This window comes from Silurus aristotelis (assembly GCF_946808225.1).
Source record: "Silurus aristotelis genome assembly, chromosome: 12".
NCBI lineage: Eukaryota > Metazoa > Chordata > Actinopteri > Siluriformes > Siluridae > Silurus > Silurus aristotelis.
In genome coordinates, this window is record NC_139585.1 from 12,971,548 (window position 1) to 12,992,662 (window position 21,115).

The 21,115-nt window shown below is 38.0% G+C and overlaps 2 protein-coding genes across 7 annotated transcripts in view; one reads left to right on the plus strand and one right to left on the minus strand.

Annotated features, from left to right (window-relative positions):
* Positions 1 to 830: 830 nt before the first annotated feature.
* mtpap (mitochondrial poly(A) polymerase) lies at positions 831 to 12,459 on the minus strand. 3 transcript variants are annotated; one of them, XM_083556137.1, is made up of 9 exons: positions 12,303 to 12,459; positions 10,692 to 10,858; positions 9,958 to 10,191; positions 9,505 to 9,729; positions 8,550 to 8,758; positions 2,993 to 3,219; positions 2,675 to 2,767; positions 2,377 to 2,450; positions 831 to 1,716 (listed from the first exon to the last, which is right to left on the minus strand). In XM_083556137.1, the coding sequence occupies exons 1-9, from the start codon at positions 12,454 to 12,456 to the stop codon at positions 1,345 to 1,347; spliced, it is 1,755 nt and encodes a 584-aa protein (XP_083412263.1). In that variant the 5' UTR covers positions 12,457 to 12,459; the 3' UTR covers positions 831 to 1,344. The 3 variants fall into 3 exon arrangements, with proteins under 3 accessions (XP_083412263.1, XP_083412264.1, XP_083412262.1); XM_083556138.1 differs by having other exon boundaries at positions 9,508 to 9,729; positions 12,300 to 12,459; XM_083556136.1 differs by having other exon boundaries at positions 12,300 to 12,459.
* A 419-nt stretch (positions 12,460 to 12,878) lies between these two features.
* map3k8 (mitogen-activated protein kinase kinase kinase 8) overlaps positions 12,879 to 21,115 on the plus strand; it is a 178,704-nt gene continuing 170,467 nt past the window's right edge. For 2 of the 4 annotated variants that reach the window (XR_014536005.1, XM_083556145.1), the window contains exons 1-7: positions 12,879 to 12,993; positions 13,743 to 14,092; positions 14,766 to 14,936; positions 16,002 to 16,263; positions 17,530 to 17,636; positions 18,322 to 18,474; positions 20,790 to 21,036. Coding sequence is in view for 3 of the 4 variants with exons in the window: in XM_083556145.1 (XP_083412271.1) it covers positions 13,763 to 14,092; positions 14,766 to 14,936; positions 16,002 to 16,263; positions 17,530 to 17,636; positions 18,322 to 18,474; positions 20,790 to 21,036 (1,270 nt within the window). In the remaining variant the exon portion in view is untranslated. Of the gene's footprint in view, positions 12,994 to 13,133; positions 13,159 to 13,205; positions 13,430 to 13,742; positions 14,093 to 14,765; positions 14,937 to 16,001; positions 16,264 to 17,529; positions 17,637 to 18,321; positions 18,475 to 20,789; positions 21,037 to 21,115 lie in introns of those variants that run through there. The other 2 variants (XM_083556147.1, XM_083556146.1) reach the window with 2 other exon arrangements.

Below are 21,115 nucleotides of genomic sequence, written 5' to 3' on the forward strand. Positions count from 1 at the left end.
ATAATAAACGTTTGAATAAATGTTTTGTTCTCTGAAGAACCTTGCGAAATATGGCTGTTTGACAGAAATAATAAAATATACATACAGTAGCACCAATCAAATACTCCCTCAAAACTTGCGACATCTGTGGCATTGTGCGGTGTGATAAAACTGCCAATTTTAGAGTGGCCTTTTATTGTGGCCAGCCTAAAGCACACCTGTGCAATAATCATGCTGTCTAATCAGAATCTTGATACGCCACACCTGTGAGGTGGATGGATTACCTCGGCAAAAGAGAAGTGCTCACTGACACAGATTTAGACACATTTGTGAACAATATTTGAGAGAAATTGTCCTTTTGTGTACATAGAAAAAGTCTTAGATCTTTGAGTTCAGCTCATAAAAATTTAATATCTCTCTCTCTCTCTCTCTCATATATATATATATATATATATATATATAAACACATACATACACACAAATAAATGTACAATGCAAGTGATTCAGCGCTCAAAGCTTATTAGATTTTAAAGAAAACTACATCAGTAGGGTATCTATAGCAGCTGGTACTCAAGGTTTCAGTGCTGATATTGGTATTGTGCCATCGCTATAATAAAAACAATGTTTAAAATTATGGGCCACAGAGACCAATTAGTAGACAACTCTTCAACCCTTTTTGTTAGCACTCCAAGCAGTGAATGACCATGTAGACAATAAATGCAAACATTTGTAGTGAGAAATGATTCTTGTTGGTCCATTGAAATTCTTTAGAAAACAAAAATATTTCCTCAGATTCCTCTGTAGGGTCACTCTACGGTTTCTAAAAATGTCAAAGTAACACAAGAAACACATTTTGTTAAGTTATTTAATCGTCATATAAAACAGTTAATTATATATTCATATAGGCTGAATTTAAATGTCTCTCTGTTTGGACGATGAAGTCACATCACCACAGAGAAAACATTCATTCAGAAGCCAGACGGCTGTGTACCACAATGCCGTCTGTATAATTCATTACAGTACCATAATCCCTTTAATCTGAACACAGTGAATCTCCACTGTCAGCTATTCATCTTAGTGAAAGGAACAACAAGCTCTCAGGCTTTCTGTTTACACAAACCTAAAATATCCCACAATACCTTAATGGAAACACTGTAGGTCTTTTGTGGATGCGGTGGTGGTGTTTTGTTATTGTGGTTCTAGTAGGCCAGGTTGCTTAAAACAGTCAGACAGTGGAGTTGAATCTCCGGGCGGGATTCACCACAGGCTGACTCAGCTGAACTAATCACGAGTTGGTTTGAAGTTCCGAGTTTGTGGAACATTCTCAGTTGTTACAAATGCAACGAGTCAGAAAAATGCTACCCCCTAGTGGTGACCATTAGCAGCATTCTGTTTCGCACCTGCTCCTCCACTGTTGCCCTTCAGTGACTCCAGCAAAGTCTTTATCCTCTCGCTCGCTGGATGGTGCTTCTTCTTCCTGCGCCCCTTCACCCCTGCAGACTGAGCGACCGAAGGCAACAAGAGTGCAGTCAGTCCCCAAGGTGGGATTACGTCTGCTGACTGAGCAGCACTTCGTGTAAGCACTTCCTTTTGCTCAAGGAGCCAAGCGCTCTCACGGCACAGTGCCACAAATCGCTCCAGCTGTGTCGTGTTCACGTTTTTGCTAACGTTTAGACTTGTTTCGAATGGGTTCTGGATGTGCAAAGGGCTCGACTCAGGCTTGTTCTGCTCTTTTCCCTGCAAAAAATACATTTACATATGAATATGTTGTTCTATAATTCTGACATTCTGTAACGCTGCTTTGAGACAATGTCTATTGTAAATAGCACCATAGAATAAACTTGAATTGAACTGAATATGGGTAACTTCCAATTTTTTTTCTAAACTATAGCAAGACTGAGATTCTGGGTTACAGAGAATCTGCACTTGCACAGCCAAGACTTTATGGAAGATGCCTCGATGAAATAAAGTGGATGGACAGAAGGATAAAAAATGACAAACGGCCAGAGGCCTGGTGAAAGATTCCCAAGAAGCAGCACATTTAGAGGCCAAGGTCTGCATTTTACAGCAGCAGTAGCCCCTCAATACATCAGCACAACTACTGCAAAGTGTGTGTGTGTGTGTGTGTGTGTGTGTGTGTGTGTGTGTGTGTGTCTGCGTTCGTAAAGAAATATTGATAGTTGAGTGACCACGAGAAGTGAATGTTTCAGAATATTTATTCCCTACCCACTCACATCTGTCTCGTACGGGCTGTGTTGTGAATGTTCTTCAAAGTCAAATCTGAGTAAGATCATGATGCTTTACCTTAATGCCTTAAGGCTACTTTTTAAAATTTTTTTCAATTATGAATGTATAAAAAAAGAAATCATCATGCTCAGGGACACATTTGTTACGTACCTTCCTTATGTTGATGGACATTGAACTGAAGGCAAAATTGCCATAAAACTCAAAGAACTCCTGCAGCAGTTTCTCTGTTGCAAACACATGGGGAACTATTTAGTTGTATAATAATGATGATAACAATGATAATAAAATAATAAAAATAATGATAGCATAGTAATTACTAACACACATTCAGGGCTGCATAACATAACTGTTAATGAAATCATAATCACAATTATTTTACAGTCGTAAATCTTTGAAAAAAATATATTTTTTTTGCACTTTATCATTTGAACTCAGTAGAACTCTTTACCTAATGTATCTGTATTTTTCTGCAGTGTAATTTTGCTCAAGTCGCTGACGATCGTGCAGTCATTCCCCTCAATAATACACTGATCTGAAGGGTCTACAAAAATACACACAAAGCTGTAAAAGGGTGTTGTGTGTGTGTGTGTGTATATATATATATATATATATATATATATATATATATATATATATATATATATATATATATATATATATATATATATAAAATATGTTTGCATGCTTCTGTGGAATGCATAATGTGTAAAAATGTGAAATAATGTCAATAAGGCAAATCATTGTGTATAGGAGATACAGTAAATACCAGCCAGGTCTCTGAGATGGTCCAGCGTGGGCAGTAATGGCTGCTTTCTGCGCTGGAGGAAGAACAGCACAAGAACTGTAAGGGAGAAGTTGGTGATCCAGGCACCAGGAATGCTGCTGGTGATGCCATGCACACGAGCCCAGCATCGGATCGCAAACACTAAATGTCGCACACGTACATCCAATTTCCCGAACACAAACAGCAACTCTGAGCTCTTCATTGCCACCCTGTGGGCACAATTGGAATAACAACATTTATCTCCACAGAGAAGTGTTATTGTACACAACAGATAATATACATGCATATATACACACCACACACATGGTTATTCATATATTTTAAATATAAAATAGGATTTAATTCAATATTTAATTTATATTTGATAGGGTTCATAAAAATGGCTTCATATTTTGAATAAAAATACTTTTTCATATTTGTAGTTTTAAAATACTAAAAAAAAAGTCTACATAATCACCTCATAAAAAAAAATTGCAGCCTTGATTTGGTGCCTACTAAATAATTTGCCCAGACTTGTTGAGATCAAAACAGAAAATAGATCCATATGAAAGGTGGTGAAGGTAAGAAACGTGAAGCGTGCAATTATTTGGTGTCCAATGATTGATAAATAAATATTTGATTGCTGAATATTGTACCTTAATTGAAACCGCTGTTTAGTAGGATCATAATTTTTCACACTATTGAATGAATGACTGCCTGACACATAATATATTATTATATTTATGATTAACAATCAAATGATGAATTAGTTATAAACTAGTTGCTTTAAATACAGGTGCCATCAGTTGTCTTCTTATGAATTACTTGTTTGTTATTGTGTCACTGTTGCTGATGCAAAGTAGCCCTTCATTACCAAACACCAACTAAATTAGGGTACAATTATGAGTCACTCACAAACTGTTAAACATTAAACTGTTGCTTACTTTAAAACTAACCATAATCTGGGAGATCACAGCGAATTCACATGTTTGTGAATATTTAATCTGATTGTTGCTCATGTCAGATTCACGAATCATAGCGTGTTTTTTTTTGCTCTGGGGAAAAGGGATATGTGTCTCTGATTCATTACTACAGGAGATGGCAGTATATTATATATATATATATATATATATATATATATATATATATATATATATATATATATATATATATATATATATATAGATAGATAGATAGATAGATATATATATATATATATATATATATATATATATATATATATATATATAGATAGATAGATATATAGATAGATATAGTGAGGAAAATAAGTATTTAAACACCCTGCTGTTTTGCAAGTTCTCCCACTTAGAAATCATGGAGGGGTCTGAAATTGTCATCGTAGCTGCATGTCCACTATGAGAGAAATAATCTAAAAAAAAATATCCAGAAATCACAATGTATGATTTTTAAACTATTTATTTGTATGATACAGCTGCAAATAAGCATTTGAACACCTGTCTATCAGCTACATTTATTATCCTAAATTAGATGCACCTGTTTGAGGTCGTCAGCTGCATAAAGACACCTGTCCACCCCATACAATCAGTAAGAATCCAACTACTAACATGGCCAAGACCAAAGAGCTGTCCAAAGACACTAGAGACAAAATTGTACACCTCCACAAGGCTGGAAGGGGCTACGGGGAAATTGCCAAGCAGCTTGGTGAAAAAAGGCCCACTGTTGGAGCAATCATTAGAAAATGGAAGAAGCTAAACATGACTGTCAATCTCCCTCAGACTGGGGCTCCATGCAAGATCTCACCTCGTGGGGTCTCAATGATCCTAAGGAAGGTGAGAAATCAGCCCAGAACTACACGGGAGGAGCTGGTCAATGACCTGAAAAGAGCTGGGACCACCGTTTCCAAGGTTACTGTTGGTAATACACTAAGACGTCATGGTTTGAAATCATGCATGGCACGGAAGGTTCCCCTGCTTAAACCATCACATGTCCAGGCACGTCTTAAGTTTGCCAATGACCATTTGGATGATCCAGAGGAGTCATGGGAGAAAGTCATGTGGTCAGATGAGACCAAAATAGAACTTTTGGGTCATAATTCCACTAAACGTGTTTGAAGGAAGAAGAATGATGAGTACCATCCCAAGAACGCCATCCCTACAGTGAAGCATGGGGGTGGTAGCATTAAGCTTTGGGGGTGTTTTTCTGCACATGGGACAGGGCAACTGCACTGTATTAAGGAAAGGATGACAGGGGCCATGTATTGCGAGATTTTGGGGAACAACCTTCTTTCCTCAGTTAGAGCATTGAAGATGGGTCGAGGCTGGGTCTTCCAACATGACAATGACCAGAAGCACACAGCCAGGATAACCAAGGAGTGGCTCTGTAAGAAGCATATCAAGGTTCTGGCATGGCCTAGCCAATCTCCAGACCTAAACCCAATAGAGAATCTTTGGAGGGAGCTCAAAGTCCATGTTTCTCAGCGACAGGGGAGAAACCTGACTGATCTAGAGAAGATCTGTGTGGAGGAGTGGGCCAAAATCCCTCCTGCAGTGTGTGCAAACCTGGTGAAAAACTACAGGAAACATTTGACCTCTGTAATTGCAAACAAAGGCTACTGTACCAAATATTAACATTGACTTTCTCAGGTGTTCAAATACTTATTTGCAGCTGTATCATACAAATAAAAAGTTAAAAAATCATACATTGTGATTTCTGGATTTTTCTTTTTAGATTATGTTTTTCACAGTGGACATGCACCTACGATGACAATCAGACCCCTCCATGATTTCTAAGTGGGAGAACTTGCAAAATAGAAGGGTGTTCAAATACTTATTTTCCTCACTGTGTATATATATACACACACAGTCCCCTGGTGGTCTAGTGGTTAAGATGCAGCGCTCCCACCGCTGCGACCCGGGTTCGATTCCCGGTCAGGGAACCATCCCCAGCCACTCTTAGTGCCGGTCCCAAGCCCGGATAAATTGGAGAGGGTTGCATTAGGAAGGGCATCCAGCGTAAAACATGTGCCAAATCAAACGTGCGGAGGATCCGCTGTGGCGACCCCTAACGGGAGAAGCCGAAAAGAAAGTACATATATATACACACACACACACACACACACACACACACACAGTATATATAACTTTTTTTTTTATACATTTTAGTATGTTCTCAAGGGACAATAGAATATAAAAATTTAACTTGGATATATTTTAGAATAGTCAATGTGCAGCATGTATAACAATACAGATTTAATGTCGTCTGAATATAATTCAGCATACAGCCGTTATTGTCTAAATAAATGCCAAAGAAAGTGAGTACACCCTAATTGATAACAGCTGTACGTCATGTAACCATGCAAAGCCACAAAGTTTTTAGATAAAGTTTTTTAAATTAGGGTTTTTATTATTGAGGGAAAACAAAATCCAAAACTACATGGCCCTGTGTGAAAAAGTGTTTGCCCCCTGTTAAAACTGTGGTTTATCACACCTGAGTTTAATTTCTCTAGCCACACCCAGGCCTGATTACTGCCACACCTGTTCACAATCAAGAAATCTCTTCATTCGGACCTGCCTGACAAAGTGAAGTAGACCAAAAGATCCTCAAAAGCTAGACATCATGCTGAGATCCAAAGAAATTCAGAAACAAATGAGAAAGAAAGTAATTGAGATCTATTAGTCTGGAATGGGTTATAAAGCCTTTTCTAAAGCTTCGGGACTCCAGCGAACCACAGTGGGAGCCAATAATTCACAAATGGCAAAAACAGGGAACAGTGGAGAAACTTCCCAGGAGTGGCCAACCGTCCAAAATTACCCCAAGACCACAGCGACGAACTCGTCCAAGAGGTCACAAAAGACCCCACAACAAATCTAAAGAACTGCAGGCCTCACTTGCCTCAGTTAAAATCAGTGTTCATGACTCCACTATAAGAAAGAGACGGGGCAAAATGGTCTACAAGGAAGAGTTTCAAGACGAAAACCACTGCTGAGCAAAAAGAACATAAAGGCTCGCCTCAGTTTTGCTAAAAAAACATCTTGATGATCCACAAGACTTTTGGGAAAATACTCTGTGGACTGGTGAGACAAAAGTTTAACTTTTTGGAAGGTGTGTCCCCCATTAGGTCTGGCGTAAAAGTAACACAGCATTTCAGAAAAAGAACATAATACCAACAGTAAAATATGGTGGTGGTAGTGTGATGGTCTGGGGTGCTTTGCTGCTTTAGGACCTGGAAGACTTGCTGTGATAAATAGAACCATGAATACTGCTGTCTACTAAAAAATCCTTAAGGTCAAGCCATGCTCAAGCAGAAGCAAACTTTGGTTCTGCAGCAGAACACACCAGCAAGTCCACCTCTGAATAGCTGAAGAAAAACAAAATGAAGACTTTGGAGTGGCCTAGTCAAAGTCCTGACCTGAATCCTATTAAGATGCTGTGGCACGACCTTAAAAAGATGGTTCATGCTCGAAAACCCTCCAATGTGGCTGAATTACAACAATTCTGCATAGATGAGCGGACCAAAATTCCTCCACAGTGCTGTAACAGACTCAATGCAAGTTATCGCAAACGCTTGATTGCAGTTGTTGCTGCATAGAGTGGCCCAACCAGTTATTAGGTTTAGGGGCAAACACTTTTTCACACAGGGCCATGTAGTTTTGGATTTTGTTTTCCCTCAATAATAAAAACCTTCATTTAAAAACTGCATGTTGTGTTCACTTGTTATCTTTTACTAATATTTAAATTAGTTTGATGATCTGAAACATTAAAGAGTGACAAACATTTTTTTTACACACCAAATGGATTGTTAAAAATCTGCAAGCCATCCAAATAACTTGACTGTCTATACACAGAAAAGGAAATAGTACCACAGGAAGGAAGGCCAGTGGTTGAACTTTTTTTTCCTACACATGTAAGAGTTTGTCCTTCTCACTGACTTCCTTTTTATTAAAAATGCTTGCAGAGGCATATCAAGAAAAGTGACTGCTCGTAGTGTTTCCGTTACATCCTTAGGTTTCTGCTACAACCATTTATGCTGAAATGTTTTCCATCATTTTAGTGACAGTGCAGGGATTTTCCCACAGAGACATCAGAGTTGGGTGTAAAAAAATTTTACCTTTCATGTCGCTACAAAACAGGCATATTTCTGTGCATTTCAAACGATCAGAAAAAAATAGAAGTGAAAATGAGCAATATGTAAAGCATGGTGTTTGACATTTCACTTTTTCGCTCCCTCGTGTTCATAAGAAGCCTGTATGAACTTCTCTTTCACCTTGCCTCATTTTTTTCTCTGCTTCACTTTGCGTCAAACTGCAGTTTCACTTTGGCTTACATGTGGATATTTTTAAATGGACTCTCACTTCTCTTTGTCACTTGATTTCATCAGGGGTACACTTAATGCAGTCATCAACATCTAAAACCCTTCATGTCTTTAAAATAAGTAAATATGGATATATTTCTGTATTAAAAGATAATTTGGTAAATAATTTCGTAATCCTTAAATACACAGACAGTCCTAATACCTGCACTTTTACCCTAAAGCCCTGCATGAGTCATTAAATGTCATGGGATTTACAAAGATTTTTACCTGTTATTTGCAGTGAGGTCACACTGAAACCCTGAAGGTTGGTGAGCGAATCGGACAAGGGGGCAGCGAGCGTTGAGAATTTTCTGAACGCCCACACAGCCTGGGCCAAACTGGTCCACACACTCTCCAATAACAGACAGGACACTTTGAGTAACTGTACGCTCTGATGTTCCCTGCTTTACATGGTACTCAAGAGACAGACCAGGACCCTGGTAAATGTGAAAATACACTTTAAATGTGATCCTCACACGTTTGTTAAACAGCCATGTGATTGAAATATATATTGAACATTAATTGTATATTATAAAGCTATGGCACAATAATAGATTCATCTACAGAACAGTGAGTTGAACATACCCACTGGTACTTCCCCCCCCCATGAGATTATGCAGTAAAACCAATTTCAGAATTTTACACGATGGGGACTTCAATCTAAAGATTCCTGATAAAACTAAAATCTAAAGACTTCCAGAATTAGACAGTTTAAATGCTAATTCAATTTCCATAATATTTAAGCATAAAAAAAAATATCGTTTTATGATTTATCTGCCATATTTTTATGCCATAGTTTTTTTTATTCGCATAAATGCTGCAAAATGAAGCTTAATGTCAGTGACAAGAAAATACTCATTTAAAAAAAAAATTCTGAATCTTTAAAGTTTATATACCAGCAAAACAGTGACATTCTTTAGACAGTAACAACTAAGCAGGAAAAGGAACAGCACTAATACTGTTTTTAATGTCCTTTATTTTTAATACCTGATTATTTAATTAATTTAAACTTCATATGCAACTTTTGAAGGAACACACCATCTCTATGATTACATAGAGTGACTAAGCCTTGGTTCATTAAATAACTACAACTCTGTCTCTTGACTCTGACATTACACTGTACCACTCTAAAATTTCTCTATATGGCAAACAAACAGGTTTACGTGCCTTTTAAGATACTGACCTTCTTCTTGTTTTGCCCACTAATGCCATCTAGGTCCAGGAACATGTCAAGGTCACATCCCAGTTTTCCGAAGCTGTTCACAGTGGAGCCGAAAGGCCTGATGATGCATTCTGGGAAATAGGCAGCAGCGATGTCTCTGAGCAGCGAACAGACCAAAAAGCGTAAAGAGATGTTTTCCTCAGTCAGCTGATATAGATCAGTCAGACACTGCAGCTGCTGATCTATCTGGAACACACAGAAAGGTCGAAATACATTTCAATCCAAACAAAGATCTATCTGGCAGTAAATCGCAAATATTTAATCACCATCTAACATCATGTTTGTATAATAGATGATATCTATATAATCAGATGTTTCAAATTAAAACAGTGCTAACTTCTAAAATGTTTATCTGTAGACTTTTTATACTTGTTTACTTGTATATTTATTTACTTGTATTTAAAGGTTACTTACACTCTCTTGTTTGGAGAGATGTTGAGTAAGCTCATTGACAGCAATAGGTAAATGCTTTTGAAGCTTTAGCGTGTTCGAGGCATTTGCCTGGCCGCCTTGCCCCGTCCATTTCAGTGAAATAAGACGAGATTTGAAAGGCACAGCTGCTTCATGTTGGACATATGGTATGGTGCAGTTTGCTTTTAGTGCAGCGATGCTGTCCTTTGAAGAGAATTCCACCACAGCATAAATACCCTGAAGAACAAAGAACACACATTCATCAGACACACCTTTCAGTGTATTAGAAATGCCATAAAAATGCAATGTTGGAAATAATGACAAGAAAGCGATGATAAAGATGTCTCAGGAATGAAAACAAAGATGGCTGTTATTTGTTAAACAAAATCACGTGCAGCATAAAAAACATCACAAAGAACAGATACAAATTATTACAGAGAATTAGTGTGAAAAGAAGCAAAGGTTTTAAGTTAAATGTTTTCTACAATGTTAATAATGTCCAGACCTGAAGTGTATCTGACATCTATCGTATATGTCAGGAAAGGGGAGAAAGATAAGAAAAACTTGTCCATGTCCTTCTCCAATTGTATATAAACACTGGGGGTGTTTGTTTTGTGTATAATCATATATTATATTTTACTGTCTCAGTGCATGAGCTCTGAAAGTACAGCAAAACTAAAGAAAGGGGAAAAAAAAAAAAAAAAAAAACTACTGTGCTTTGCAGCACTCATACTTACATAAGACTGATAGAAGAAATGGTTCTGTATGTTCCCGTGTTTGGAGATGTAGTCTAAGAACCTTTTCTGATTAATGTTCGGAGGGCAGCTGATTAGGACCGACCTCTCTGCTTGTTCTCGTCTTTCCTCTTGAATAGCAGAAAACGATTCCTTCCCTGCTGCTGCTGCTGTACCTAAATAAGATGTTGAAATTTAAGATTGCTTTCTTTTAATTCTTTTTCCTAATTACATACCAGTACATAATTTTAATTGCTGAGATCAGCAGACTCACAGGTTGTATAAACAGCTTACTTGAAACTTACATGCACTACATCAGATTACAGTAATTTAAGTCTTCAACGACTGTGATAGGATAAGTTTTCTTGTGTATAAACAGTGCTTTAAGCAACTACATATGGTGAAATTCACGTGTTACAGTTGTAAGACATAGTGCAAAGAGTTGCAAAGCTGTAAACATTGAGCATAGATAAAACACTGCAGATTGTTAATATGCTCTTCTTCTTCTTCTTCTTTCAGCTTCTCCCATTAGGGGTCGCCGCAGTGGATCATCCGTCTCCATTCCCCCCTGTCCTCTACATCTGCCTCTTTCACACCAACTACCTACATGTCTTCCCTCACCACATCCATGAACCTCCTCCTTGGTCTTCCTCTTTTCCTCCTGCCTGGTGGCTCCATCCTCAGCATTCTTCTACCAATATAATTCATGTCCCTCCTCTGCACATGTCCAAACCATCTCAATCTCGCCTTCCTCACCTTGTCACCAAAACATCCTACATGCGCTGTCCCTCTAATAAACTCATTTCTAATCCTGTCCATCCTAATCACTCCCAACAAAAACCTTAACATCTTCAGCTCTGCCTCCTGTCTTCTACTCAATGCCACCGTCTCTAATCCATAAATCATCGCAGGTCTCACCACAGTCCTATAAACTTTCCCTTTCATTCTTGCAGATACTCTTCTATCACAAATCACTCCTGTCACTCTTCTCCACCCACTCCACCCTGCCTGCACTCTTTTCTTTACTTCTCTAACACACTCTCCATTATTTTGCACTGTTGACCCCAGATACCTGAACTCCTCCACCTTCTCCACCTCTTCTCCCTGCAACCGCACCACTCCACTGCCCTTCCTCTCATTCACACATGTACTCTGTCTTACTCCTACTGACTTTCATTCCCCTTCTCTCCAGCGCATATCTCCACCTCTCCAGGCTCTTCTCAACCTGATCACTACTCTCACATGATTGTCCAGGGAGACTCCTGTTAATATGCTCTAGATAAGTAAAAAAAACAAAAAAACACACCAGACTTCAAACAATGTTAACATTGTGTGTAGTCAAAAAATTGGTAAAGTGAAAGATATTGCACATACAGAACATGGACATTCAGTCTGCCATCAGTCTATTTTTTACCTGGCATGTACACAGTTCATATAGAACATTCAAGCTTAATAACATCGGAAGAGACAACAGTCTTAAAAACTTAAAGTTACCAGAAGGAGATATATGGTATTGATTGTTTATATTATTATCATTATTATGGTAATTTAACTAGCAACCTAATAACATGAGGTGCCTCTATTTTGAACGAGAATGAAGAGACTTCAACTTACTCGCTTGGAGTGTTTTTTTGACCGTTTGTGCTTTAGTTGCAAAGGCGGATCCGGTGAGAATTCGCCGGGCTCGTAAATCTGCCTTTTGGCCCAGTTTGGCGAACCTTTCTGCTCTATTCACATGTAACCTACACATCCCAAAGCAGGCCGCCATTGCTGGGCTGTAAAATGCGCATGCGCAGGTCTAGTTCTACGGCAACTGCGAAAGGGGAGATTTTTTGCGCGTTTGCGCTTTCGAAACCTTTAATTAGCTTTCATTTCCAGGGGGAAAAACTTTTTATTTCCAGGGGAAATCAAAAACGTTGCTTTTTACCATGTGCTTCGTATGCCTTAATAATATTTGCATGCTTGTCATTATGAAAAGAACTTTAGTAAATAACTATTTGATGTTTCCAGTATGGTATAAGTGGAGTAAATACAGTAGATACCAAGGAAGTAGAAGTTCTGATTCGCGTATAAATTAACAGAGAAAAAGGGACAATAGGTGGCGCGATTAGTGTTTCAAAAAAACGGTTATGGTGCAAGTGACCTATGTGATAGTGTGAAAAGGAGAAGCGAAACCGCAGCAGACGTGGGAGGTTCTGGGGGCAGTGGAAAGAAATCGCAAGACCTATTTCCCTTATCACGGGTCAAAACAGCAGCCATTTCACAGTATGGAGCTTTACAAACACGACGCTTAAGTTAGGTGAAGGTAAGAGAAAACTTCATATATATACATGTCTGAATATATATATATTCAAATAATATGTATTTCCCTATAAATGCATGGAAATTCAGTGGAACTGGTGGGGAGTAAAAACTTTAAACTGACAACAGGTGTTTGTTTTAGATGGCATTCGTGTTTGAAAAGGAAATGGTAAGAGATTAGTGACAACAAAACTTGAACAAAAATTGTATCCAATCATTTTTGTTTGGTTGTTGTTTTTTCATTGTGTGTAATTTAACCTCTAAAAAGTTTGTTGACATTTTAGAGAGTAGGTACTTTTGACTTCATGTGAGGGGCAGTTCAGGTTTGAGCTTCCCCTCCACCCCCATCTCCAAAATCCCCCTATTTGTAAAAACAAATAACAAACTGCTCAGACACAGTTTGGCAGTAGATAATCATGCTTGGACACAGGGATTTCAAGGTAATGGAAATTAGATATGCATGCTTTACAAATTTTCAACTAGTCTCCAGATGACAGCAAAGATTATTGACTTTATTATATATTGCTTAGTACTAGGCTTTTTTTTTGTTTAAGGGATTATAAAAAAAATGGACCAGTTCTAGTAACAAGCCATGAAGTTGGCACTGGTGCTTCTTTCTGCTTCAAAAAACCCCCTTTATTTATAAAGCAATCAACAAATAGTTGAGAAAAAAATGTCTTATATATTAAGCATGCATGTGACTGAATGATACACTTAACCTGAATATTTAAATATTGTGAAACTCTGTTCCAGGCTTAAGTGCATTTAAAACCATGGATTTCAAGAACCAAAATGTTGGTTTAGAACTACTCTTGGCACACATGAATATTGGAGACATCATTGAGGCTGTGGAGAGGCTCTACTCGGACGAAGTGGACGAAGAGGAATCACAAGAGTTGCTCGTGGCTCTTTCAGGAAATAATATGGATGAAACCGAGCTTTCGGATGGCACAGCCTCACCTGACTTGGATTCCCGTGTGCAGAATGACAAAGTGAGATACGGAAACGTGACGGACCTGCTGGCGTTTGTGAACATGGTGTCCAACACATCTGCATCCACGCTTTCCAAGCTTGAAGATGAGCTCGGGGTGCTACTGAACAAGGTGAGGAATGGGCTTTTCAATAGAATACTTTTATATTTAGTTGATCGTTGATCATTGTGTCTGAAATGGCATTCTGTGAGTTTTCTGTGTCCTCGATTCCTGTGGTTCAAAAAGTGGGATTTGAAAAGTAGACTTTCAAAAAATTTGTTACAGTAGTTTTTATTATTATTATTATTATTATTATTATTATTATTATTATTATTATTATTATTATTATCATTATTCATAGACTCAGAATTTTTTATTTATTGGATCCCAGAGTAGTCAGAAGGATTCCTGACAGCAAAATGTGTAAGTAAGCAGCCAGCGTCCCCTTCCTCCTGTGGGGTTTTGGCATCTTTCACTCCCAAAATCCCATAATGCAACAAAACAATGTCTGACCATTGTACACTAGCTGGTACAGGATACTTAAAAATAATGTTGGTGGTAAGGATTAGGCATTGGGCACAACAGACTTTCTATCTTTTCTTCACTCATTAAATCTTAGCTAGTGAGTTTTTTTTTTATCATTTTGGTGCTTAGCACATACAATTATCATTATTATATAAGGCAGTTTTTTAATTGTCTTTGTTTTCTTTTCTGAGTTACAATTATTGAATACTCGCAGTGTATGTTATCATGAGGTTTTTGTTGCATCTTCACATCTCACCGCTTTCCCGTTGCACCCATACAGACAGACATGGTTATAAAAGAGGGCCGCTATCGCATTGATTTGGACGTGCTCCTATTTCCATGGAGGCTGACTTACAAGGCTCCAGGCTCAGGCCACATTCCCAAAGGCTCTTTCGGGAAAGTCCACTTGGCTCAAGACATCGAAACACGCAAGCGAATGGCATGCAAACGGGTGAGTCTTTGTAGTGCCAGGAATTTGTGTGCTCTCTGCCAAAGCAATCCCCCCCCCCCATGTTAATGTCTTCCAGTTAAAGGCCTTGTACTTTTCCTGTCAGAAATGAGAACTTTTTCCCATCAGCTCATAACTATACATCCTGTTTGACTGCAGTTTTAAGTAACTTAAGTAGCAAAAATAGTAATGTGTCAGCATGCTTTTTTTTTTTTACATTGATTCCATTTTTAGGAGTCTATTAGTAGAGGCAAAATGTCCTAGTTATAGGTAATTGTAGTTGCATACTGTGTGCAGGAACTAAATAGATATAGGAAAATAGTCACTGTGCTTAGTCACATACTTCAAGAGACCATGTGTGCCCTCATGGGACATTCACAAGAACCACAAGGGCATGAGGAACAGAAATGCAACTGCTGCATGTGTAGTTGCTGTTGCAATTAAAGAATATTCTTTGTAAGAGGAAGAGAATGGTTTAGGAAAGGACCTGATTTGCCTGAATCGCTCTTTGGTGGTGGGTTTTTTCTTTTGGTATTGTTAACCTGAATCTAGAAACCTAACTTACCTAGCTCAAAACGTACCTCCTGCAAATGACATTTAAACCTGGCCACTACATTATACACACACGCATCCAGCGGATAACGATTATTTGTGTTAAAAACAATTAAAATAGAAATTGATAGGTTATAGATTGAATAAACTGCAAGAATGTTTAAAAAGACAAATGTAAACATTTTTTCAGCTTTTCTGTTATCCTTCATTCAGATCTAGAAATCTCTCACCAATGTAACATTTAATTTGAGGCTTGAAGAGTAAACCAGCTTCTCAGAACTCTCTTAAACTTCCTGTTAGTTTTTCACGTGTACATTGGGAGTCCCCTTGTCTGAGACCACAAGTGTTTCTCCACACCTTCCCACACAGTACTAACATACAACATGCATTACAAACATGTACATTTCAAAGTTTCAACTTTGGTCATTTCTTTAAAAGCACAATTCACATAGCTTAGCATAGAATATATAAGTTCTCAATTATTCATGCTTATGCCTGTCCCCTAATTATACTTAGATCCCTTTGGAGCACTTCAAGCCAGCAGATGTGGAGATCCAGGCTCGGTTTCGTCATGAAAACATCGCTGAACTGTATGGGGCCCTGCTGTGGGAGCAAGGGGTCTATCTTTTCATGGAGGCTGGAGAAGGTGGCTCAGTTCTGGAGAAACTGGAGAGCTGCGGTCCAATGAGAGAGTTTGAGATAATTTGGGTCACGCAACAGGTTCTTCGTGGATTAGAGTATCTGCATTCTAAGAACATCATACACCACGACATCAAGCGTGAGTCTAATGCACTTATATTCATTATTAGATGTTAAAAGGGAGGAATTTGTAGCAAATTCATCGATTAACTTTCATTAAGATTAAAATTGCAGAAAATCAGACTAGCCATTGAAATCATAGTAAATTGGTGTAGAATGGAGACTGTAAAATGCTGGGAAAGCACATGTCTTTTTCAAACATACAGAGTTCATGAATAAATGGTATTGCACTTTCTTCTGTTCTAGCGCTCTTACCCCTTAATGTTTTTGTAAACTGTAAATGAAATACATGCTTATATCAGCTGACTGGCTTTAGTTGCAGTAAACCAAAAAAATAGTGGTTAAGAGTAAAGTGCATACTTGCAGTTTACTCGACTGCTGTATTCAAATATACTTTCTAAGCTGTGCTGCAGCTACTGGAGCCATAGGAAATGTAACATATTGAAAATATGCAAAACTTTTTAATTCTTATCAGAAAAAGCAATGTGTTATTCCCTCAAAGCCAAATAATACCTAATAAAGAAGCATTGAACGCCGAATAGGGCTGCAGTTATAAATGGTTTGTCTCTGCACACATTAAACTGAATGTCCATTATGTCACTTTCTTGTTCTGTGCAAGGTTACCCAAACAAGAACTCTGATGAATTACAAATATTTTAAAAGCAGGATATGCATACTTCAGTTTTACTTTAGGTAAATCAGTATACACCCATGTCAGGCACAGGCCAGAAAGCAAACAAGCAGGAACTGGAATCTAGGCCAGTATTAGAAGGAAGTGGTGTTTTGTTTTCTTAGCTCCTTTTTTTTTTTTTTTTTTTTTTTTTAAACCTTCTGTATGGTCTGGAACCACAGCCTACCTCCGTCATGGTAAAGTAAGAGCGCTAAGGCCAGCAGGATTCCCTTTCCTTGAAGCCAGCCTAAGTGCCAGTGAAAACCAAGAACTAAAACTCATGACCTTTTAAACATCTGGAAGTTCCAGCTCGAGACAGAGAGACAGAGGGAGAGAGAAAGAGGGGAGATCAGAGCATGTAAAACAAGTGTTTAGACACAGTGTTATGTTAAGTGGTGTGTTGTCTTTGTCTTTTGCTGGATGAGTTCATATCGAAAGTTATTAATCAATGGCAGAGAAATAGTAGAAGAGAGGAAATTACATGTCTGTGAAGTCTTTTTTTAGTCCAGAAGTCTCTCATATTACATTGATTGATAGTGTCCAAGTCTCATGTCACTCATGTATACTCCTTACATCTGTGTTCTTGACCATTTTTCCATTTTTTCCTCACTGTAGCCAGTAACATTGTGCTGATGTCTGCCAAAGCTGTGCTCGTAGACTTTGGTCTAACAGTGCAGATGACTGAAGATGTATACATTCCTAGAGATCTCAGAGGGACTGAGGTGAGTGTGCATGTGTGTGTTTTTGTGGGTAAAAGACTATAATTGACATTCATATAAAAAGATATGTATTAATTTTTTAACATTTTGTTATTGAAATACATGTATAAATATACAAATATGAATTAATATATCTGACACTTTATATATTTGTATATTTGAAAAATCTTTCATTACCAAACTAATGCCAAGACCCATATTAGTTTTATGTGACACTTTTAGTCCTATGTGTTATTGGGAAACTCCCTGACACACACAGCACACAGTGCTGATCCTGCCTGGAAAGTCCACTGTGCAGCTGATTTGCTCTTTGCTGACTGACTCTGAAACTCCCCATCTGTTGCACTTGATGTTAAGTGCTTCTTTTAGTAGGTTCAACTCTAAAAGAGATGTGTTTGCAATAGTGGAGAAGGCTCATTAATTCCTTTTGTAATCATGGACCATGTATTTCTTCTTGATTATTTGGAAAACTGATTATCTGAGATATTTAAACTTGCATGATCTGCTGTACCAGGAAGCGACAACTGAAAAATGTGTCCCTCTAAAACGTCATAGCATGTCCGTAGATTTACTGTTTAATATGCAAAGTGTGGAAAGTTTTGTTTATTATGATTGTATTATTATACAAAGTGTATAGCTAGAAGATTTACATTCGTGATTATAATCCTTGTTGTTGTTTTTTGTCCAGATGTACATGAGTCCGGAGCTGGTTTTGTGTCGAGGCCACAACACAAAGACAGACATCTACAGCCTGGGCACCTCCATTATTCACATGCAGACTGCTAGCCCACCTTGGGTGAGAAGATATCCACGCTCTGCATACCCCTCGTACCTCTACATAGTGAGTATATCACACATGGTCTATTGTTCCTATAATTCCCCTCTCTTGGAACCTGGTCAAAAATTTAATTTTAGTTCTGCTTGGCCAGAAGGTGTTGATTAAGTGTCTACAACAGCAGCTCTGACAGAATAGTACAGTTTTTTATTATAATGCTGGTTCTTATGCATTATCATTTCTTTTGTAACAGCTTGTTTATATAGACTTATATGGGCCTCCCTTTTTTATTTGGTTCTTGTTAAAGTTGCTTCCTCATGTCATGTCAGGTGTTATTTCCTTGTTATTGCTCCAGCCTAATTATTAGAGCACTTACATCTACGTCTCGATTTCTGCAAGGCTGATTTGTTATAATATCTAATGTTATAGGCATCATAAAATAATTCAATATATCTCATTTGTAATTCGTGTTGTATTTTGCCTTCATTGTCCATAGTTTTGTCTATAGTTGCTGAACACTACAACAAGCTGGAATTAAGTAGAAATGAGCACACTAAAATATCATAGTAAATTAGTAACCAATTAATAACTACACACATCAATAAAAGTGTGAAAGTGACTCATGATTTCTTTGACAGTATGGAAGCAGTTTCCCAAATGTGGTCAGATATGGTGCCTTCATATTAAAACCACATAACACAAACCGAGAACACCCTGTTGGTGGAGGTTATGATGATCTACCTCCTACACCCTTCTTGCAGTGCTGTAGATCTGATAAAATTTCGTTCAGTTTATTGTTGTTCCTCTTTAGTTCATTCAGTATCACTTGGTCATGTAAATGTCTGCGTTGGAACCAGTTCTTCTTTCCATGAAGTAGCTGGTCCTGTTTTACTCTGCATCTATTTTTATTGTCAAGTCAATTGGCTTTGTCATTTCAGCTATATACAGGTAGTACAGTACATAGTGAAGTCAAAGAACGTTTCTCCTCCAAGGTGCTACATAAAGGAACATAAATGAAAACTAGGTGACACTAGAACAAAAAACTAGCTAGAACAACAGGTCTATACACAGAGTTTGCGATCCTATACTGCACAATTCCCAAAGTAAGCAATAGGTGGTGGGATCTGGACTTTTCTCAGCCTTTTCAGGAAGTTGAAATGCTGCTAGGATTTCTTGTTTATAGAGCTGGTGTTGCAGGACCAGTTGAGGTTCTCAACCTACTATGACCGTGTTACCTGTAAACTCTATCAGTCAAAAAGTCTAAGATATAGTTGACACTCTGATGGCCCAGGACATTTTGGCACTTACTGTCCTTAGGGGCACCTTGTCACCTGCTTTAAAGGTGGCATTTTAGGTCTTCAGACGTGTAGGCACCTCTATAATCATCCCTAGTTTCTGCTGTGAAAGGTTTCTGCAGAAATGTTTTGTAGCTAAAGCCTTGCATCGATAGCATTTATTGTTTTAGTCACTGGGCAGTTTGTAAGAACTGGTATATATTTATGTAGGGAGACCCTGCCTGCTAAATTCTCTTTAAAACTGGTTTGTACATATTGTTGGAAGCAGTAATCAAAGGTTACTTTGGGTTTTAGGAGGTGAAGGATTCCTACTTCATAGTAAAATTTAATTAATCTGTTATTATATAGTTATAAGTTATAAGTTTTTAAGGTGTATATATAGAAATATCATTTAACATATTGAATCTAAAATTTTAATTTAGACTGTGAATTTGTAAGGTAATTCTGTTATAAAGCTAAGACCCTAAAAAGCAGGTGCAACATTAATTTGTATTTTCCAGTGCTTGTGTGTACAATTAGAAGATATATTTTCTATCTTAATTTTTTATAACAGAAATGTACAATGCCATGGTCTTGGAATGCAAAAGGGAGTAGCACAGCTACCGTACAAGGTACGGTACGGTACAGCTTATCTAGCAACAGTATAAAAAATAGTTAACAAGAACTTCATCATATGCCTAGTAGTGTGTTCTGTTTTTAAACGATTACAGTGATTGTAATTAGACATTATACTTATGTTTGTGGCTTTGTTGTAAAGGCATTTGACATAGATACTTTGCTGCATTTATGGTCACATCACGTCTGTTATGGCTTGTGCTTGATTTGATCAAGAGAATTGGAATGATATTGCTTTACATATTGTTGTCGCATGATGTCAGAGTTGTTGTCACACCTGGCCACACATTAGATTTCAGTGATCTGACATTATTGGTGTACCACACTGTTCTAGCCTTACAGTTTTCAGTTCCCTAATAATGGGGAACTATTATTAGGGAACTCTTTCTGTGTGCAAAGTTAAATGTATTATATTATATTTTTTATTAATGCAAACCTTTTTTGTATTTATGTCTCTGTGTGTCTGTGCAGATCTATAAGCAGGCTCCTCCTCTGGAAGACATATCCGAGGACTGCAGTCCGGCTATGCGTGGCCTTCTTGAGCGAGCACTGGAGAGAGTCCCAACACTGAGGAGCTCTGCCACAGAGCTTCTGAACGAGGAGGCTCTCCACCCTTCACGAGAAGACCAGCCTCGCTGCTGGAGTCTGGACTCTGCCCTTGGGGACAGCACACACCCACTCATACGCCAACACAGTCAGATGACTGATAGCACGCACGGTAAACACACAAAAAGCACACATTGGCACACATGCAGTCTAGAGCTTTTTGCATTCCTTTACCTTTTGTTTCTTGTTTA

Excerpts from the sequence above, each read along its gene's own strand:
- mtpap (XM_083556136.1), bottom strand. The coding sequence starts at position 12,456 with ATGGCGGCCTGCTTTGGGATGTGTAGGTTACATGTGAATAGAGCAGAA. Across the intron at positions 2,451-2,674 it reads GAAAAATACAGATACATTAG|AGAAACTGCTGCAGGAGTTC; the intron begins GTAAAGAGTTCT and ends TGTTTGCAACAG. Across the intron at positions 1,717-2,376 it reads TGTCCATCAACATAAGGAAG|GGAAAAGAGCAGAACAAGCC; the intron begins GTACGTAACAAA and ends TATTTTTTGCAG.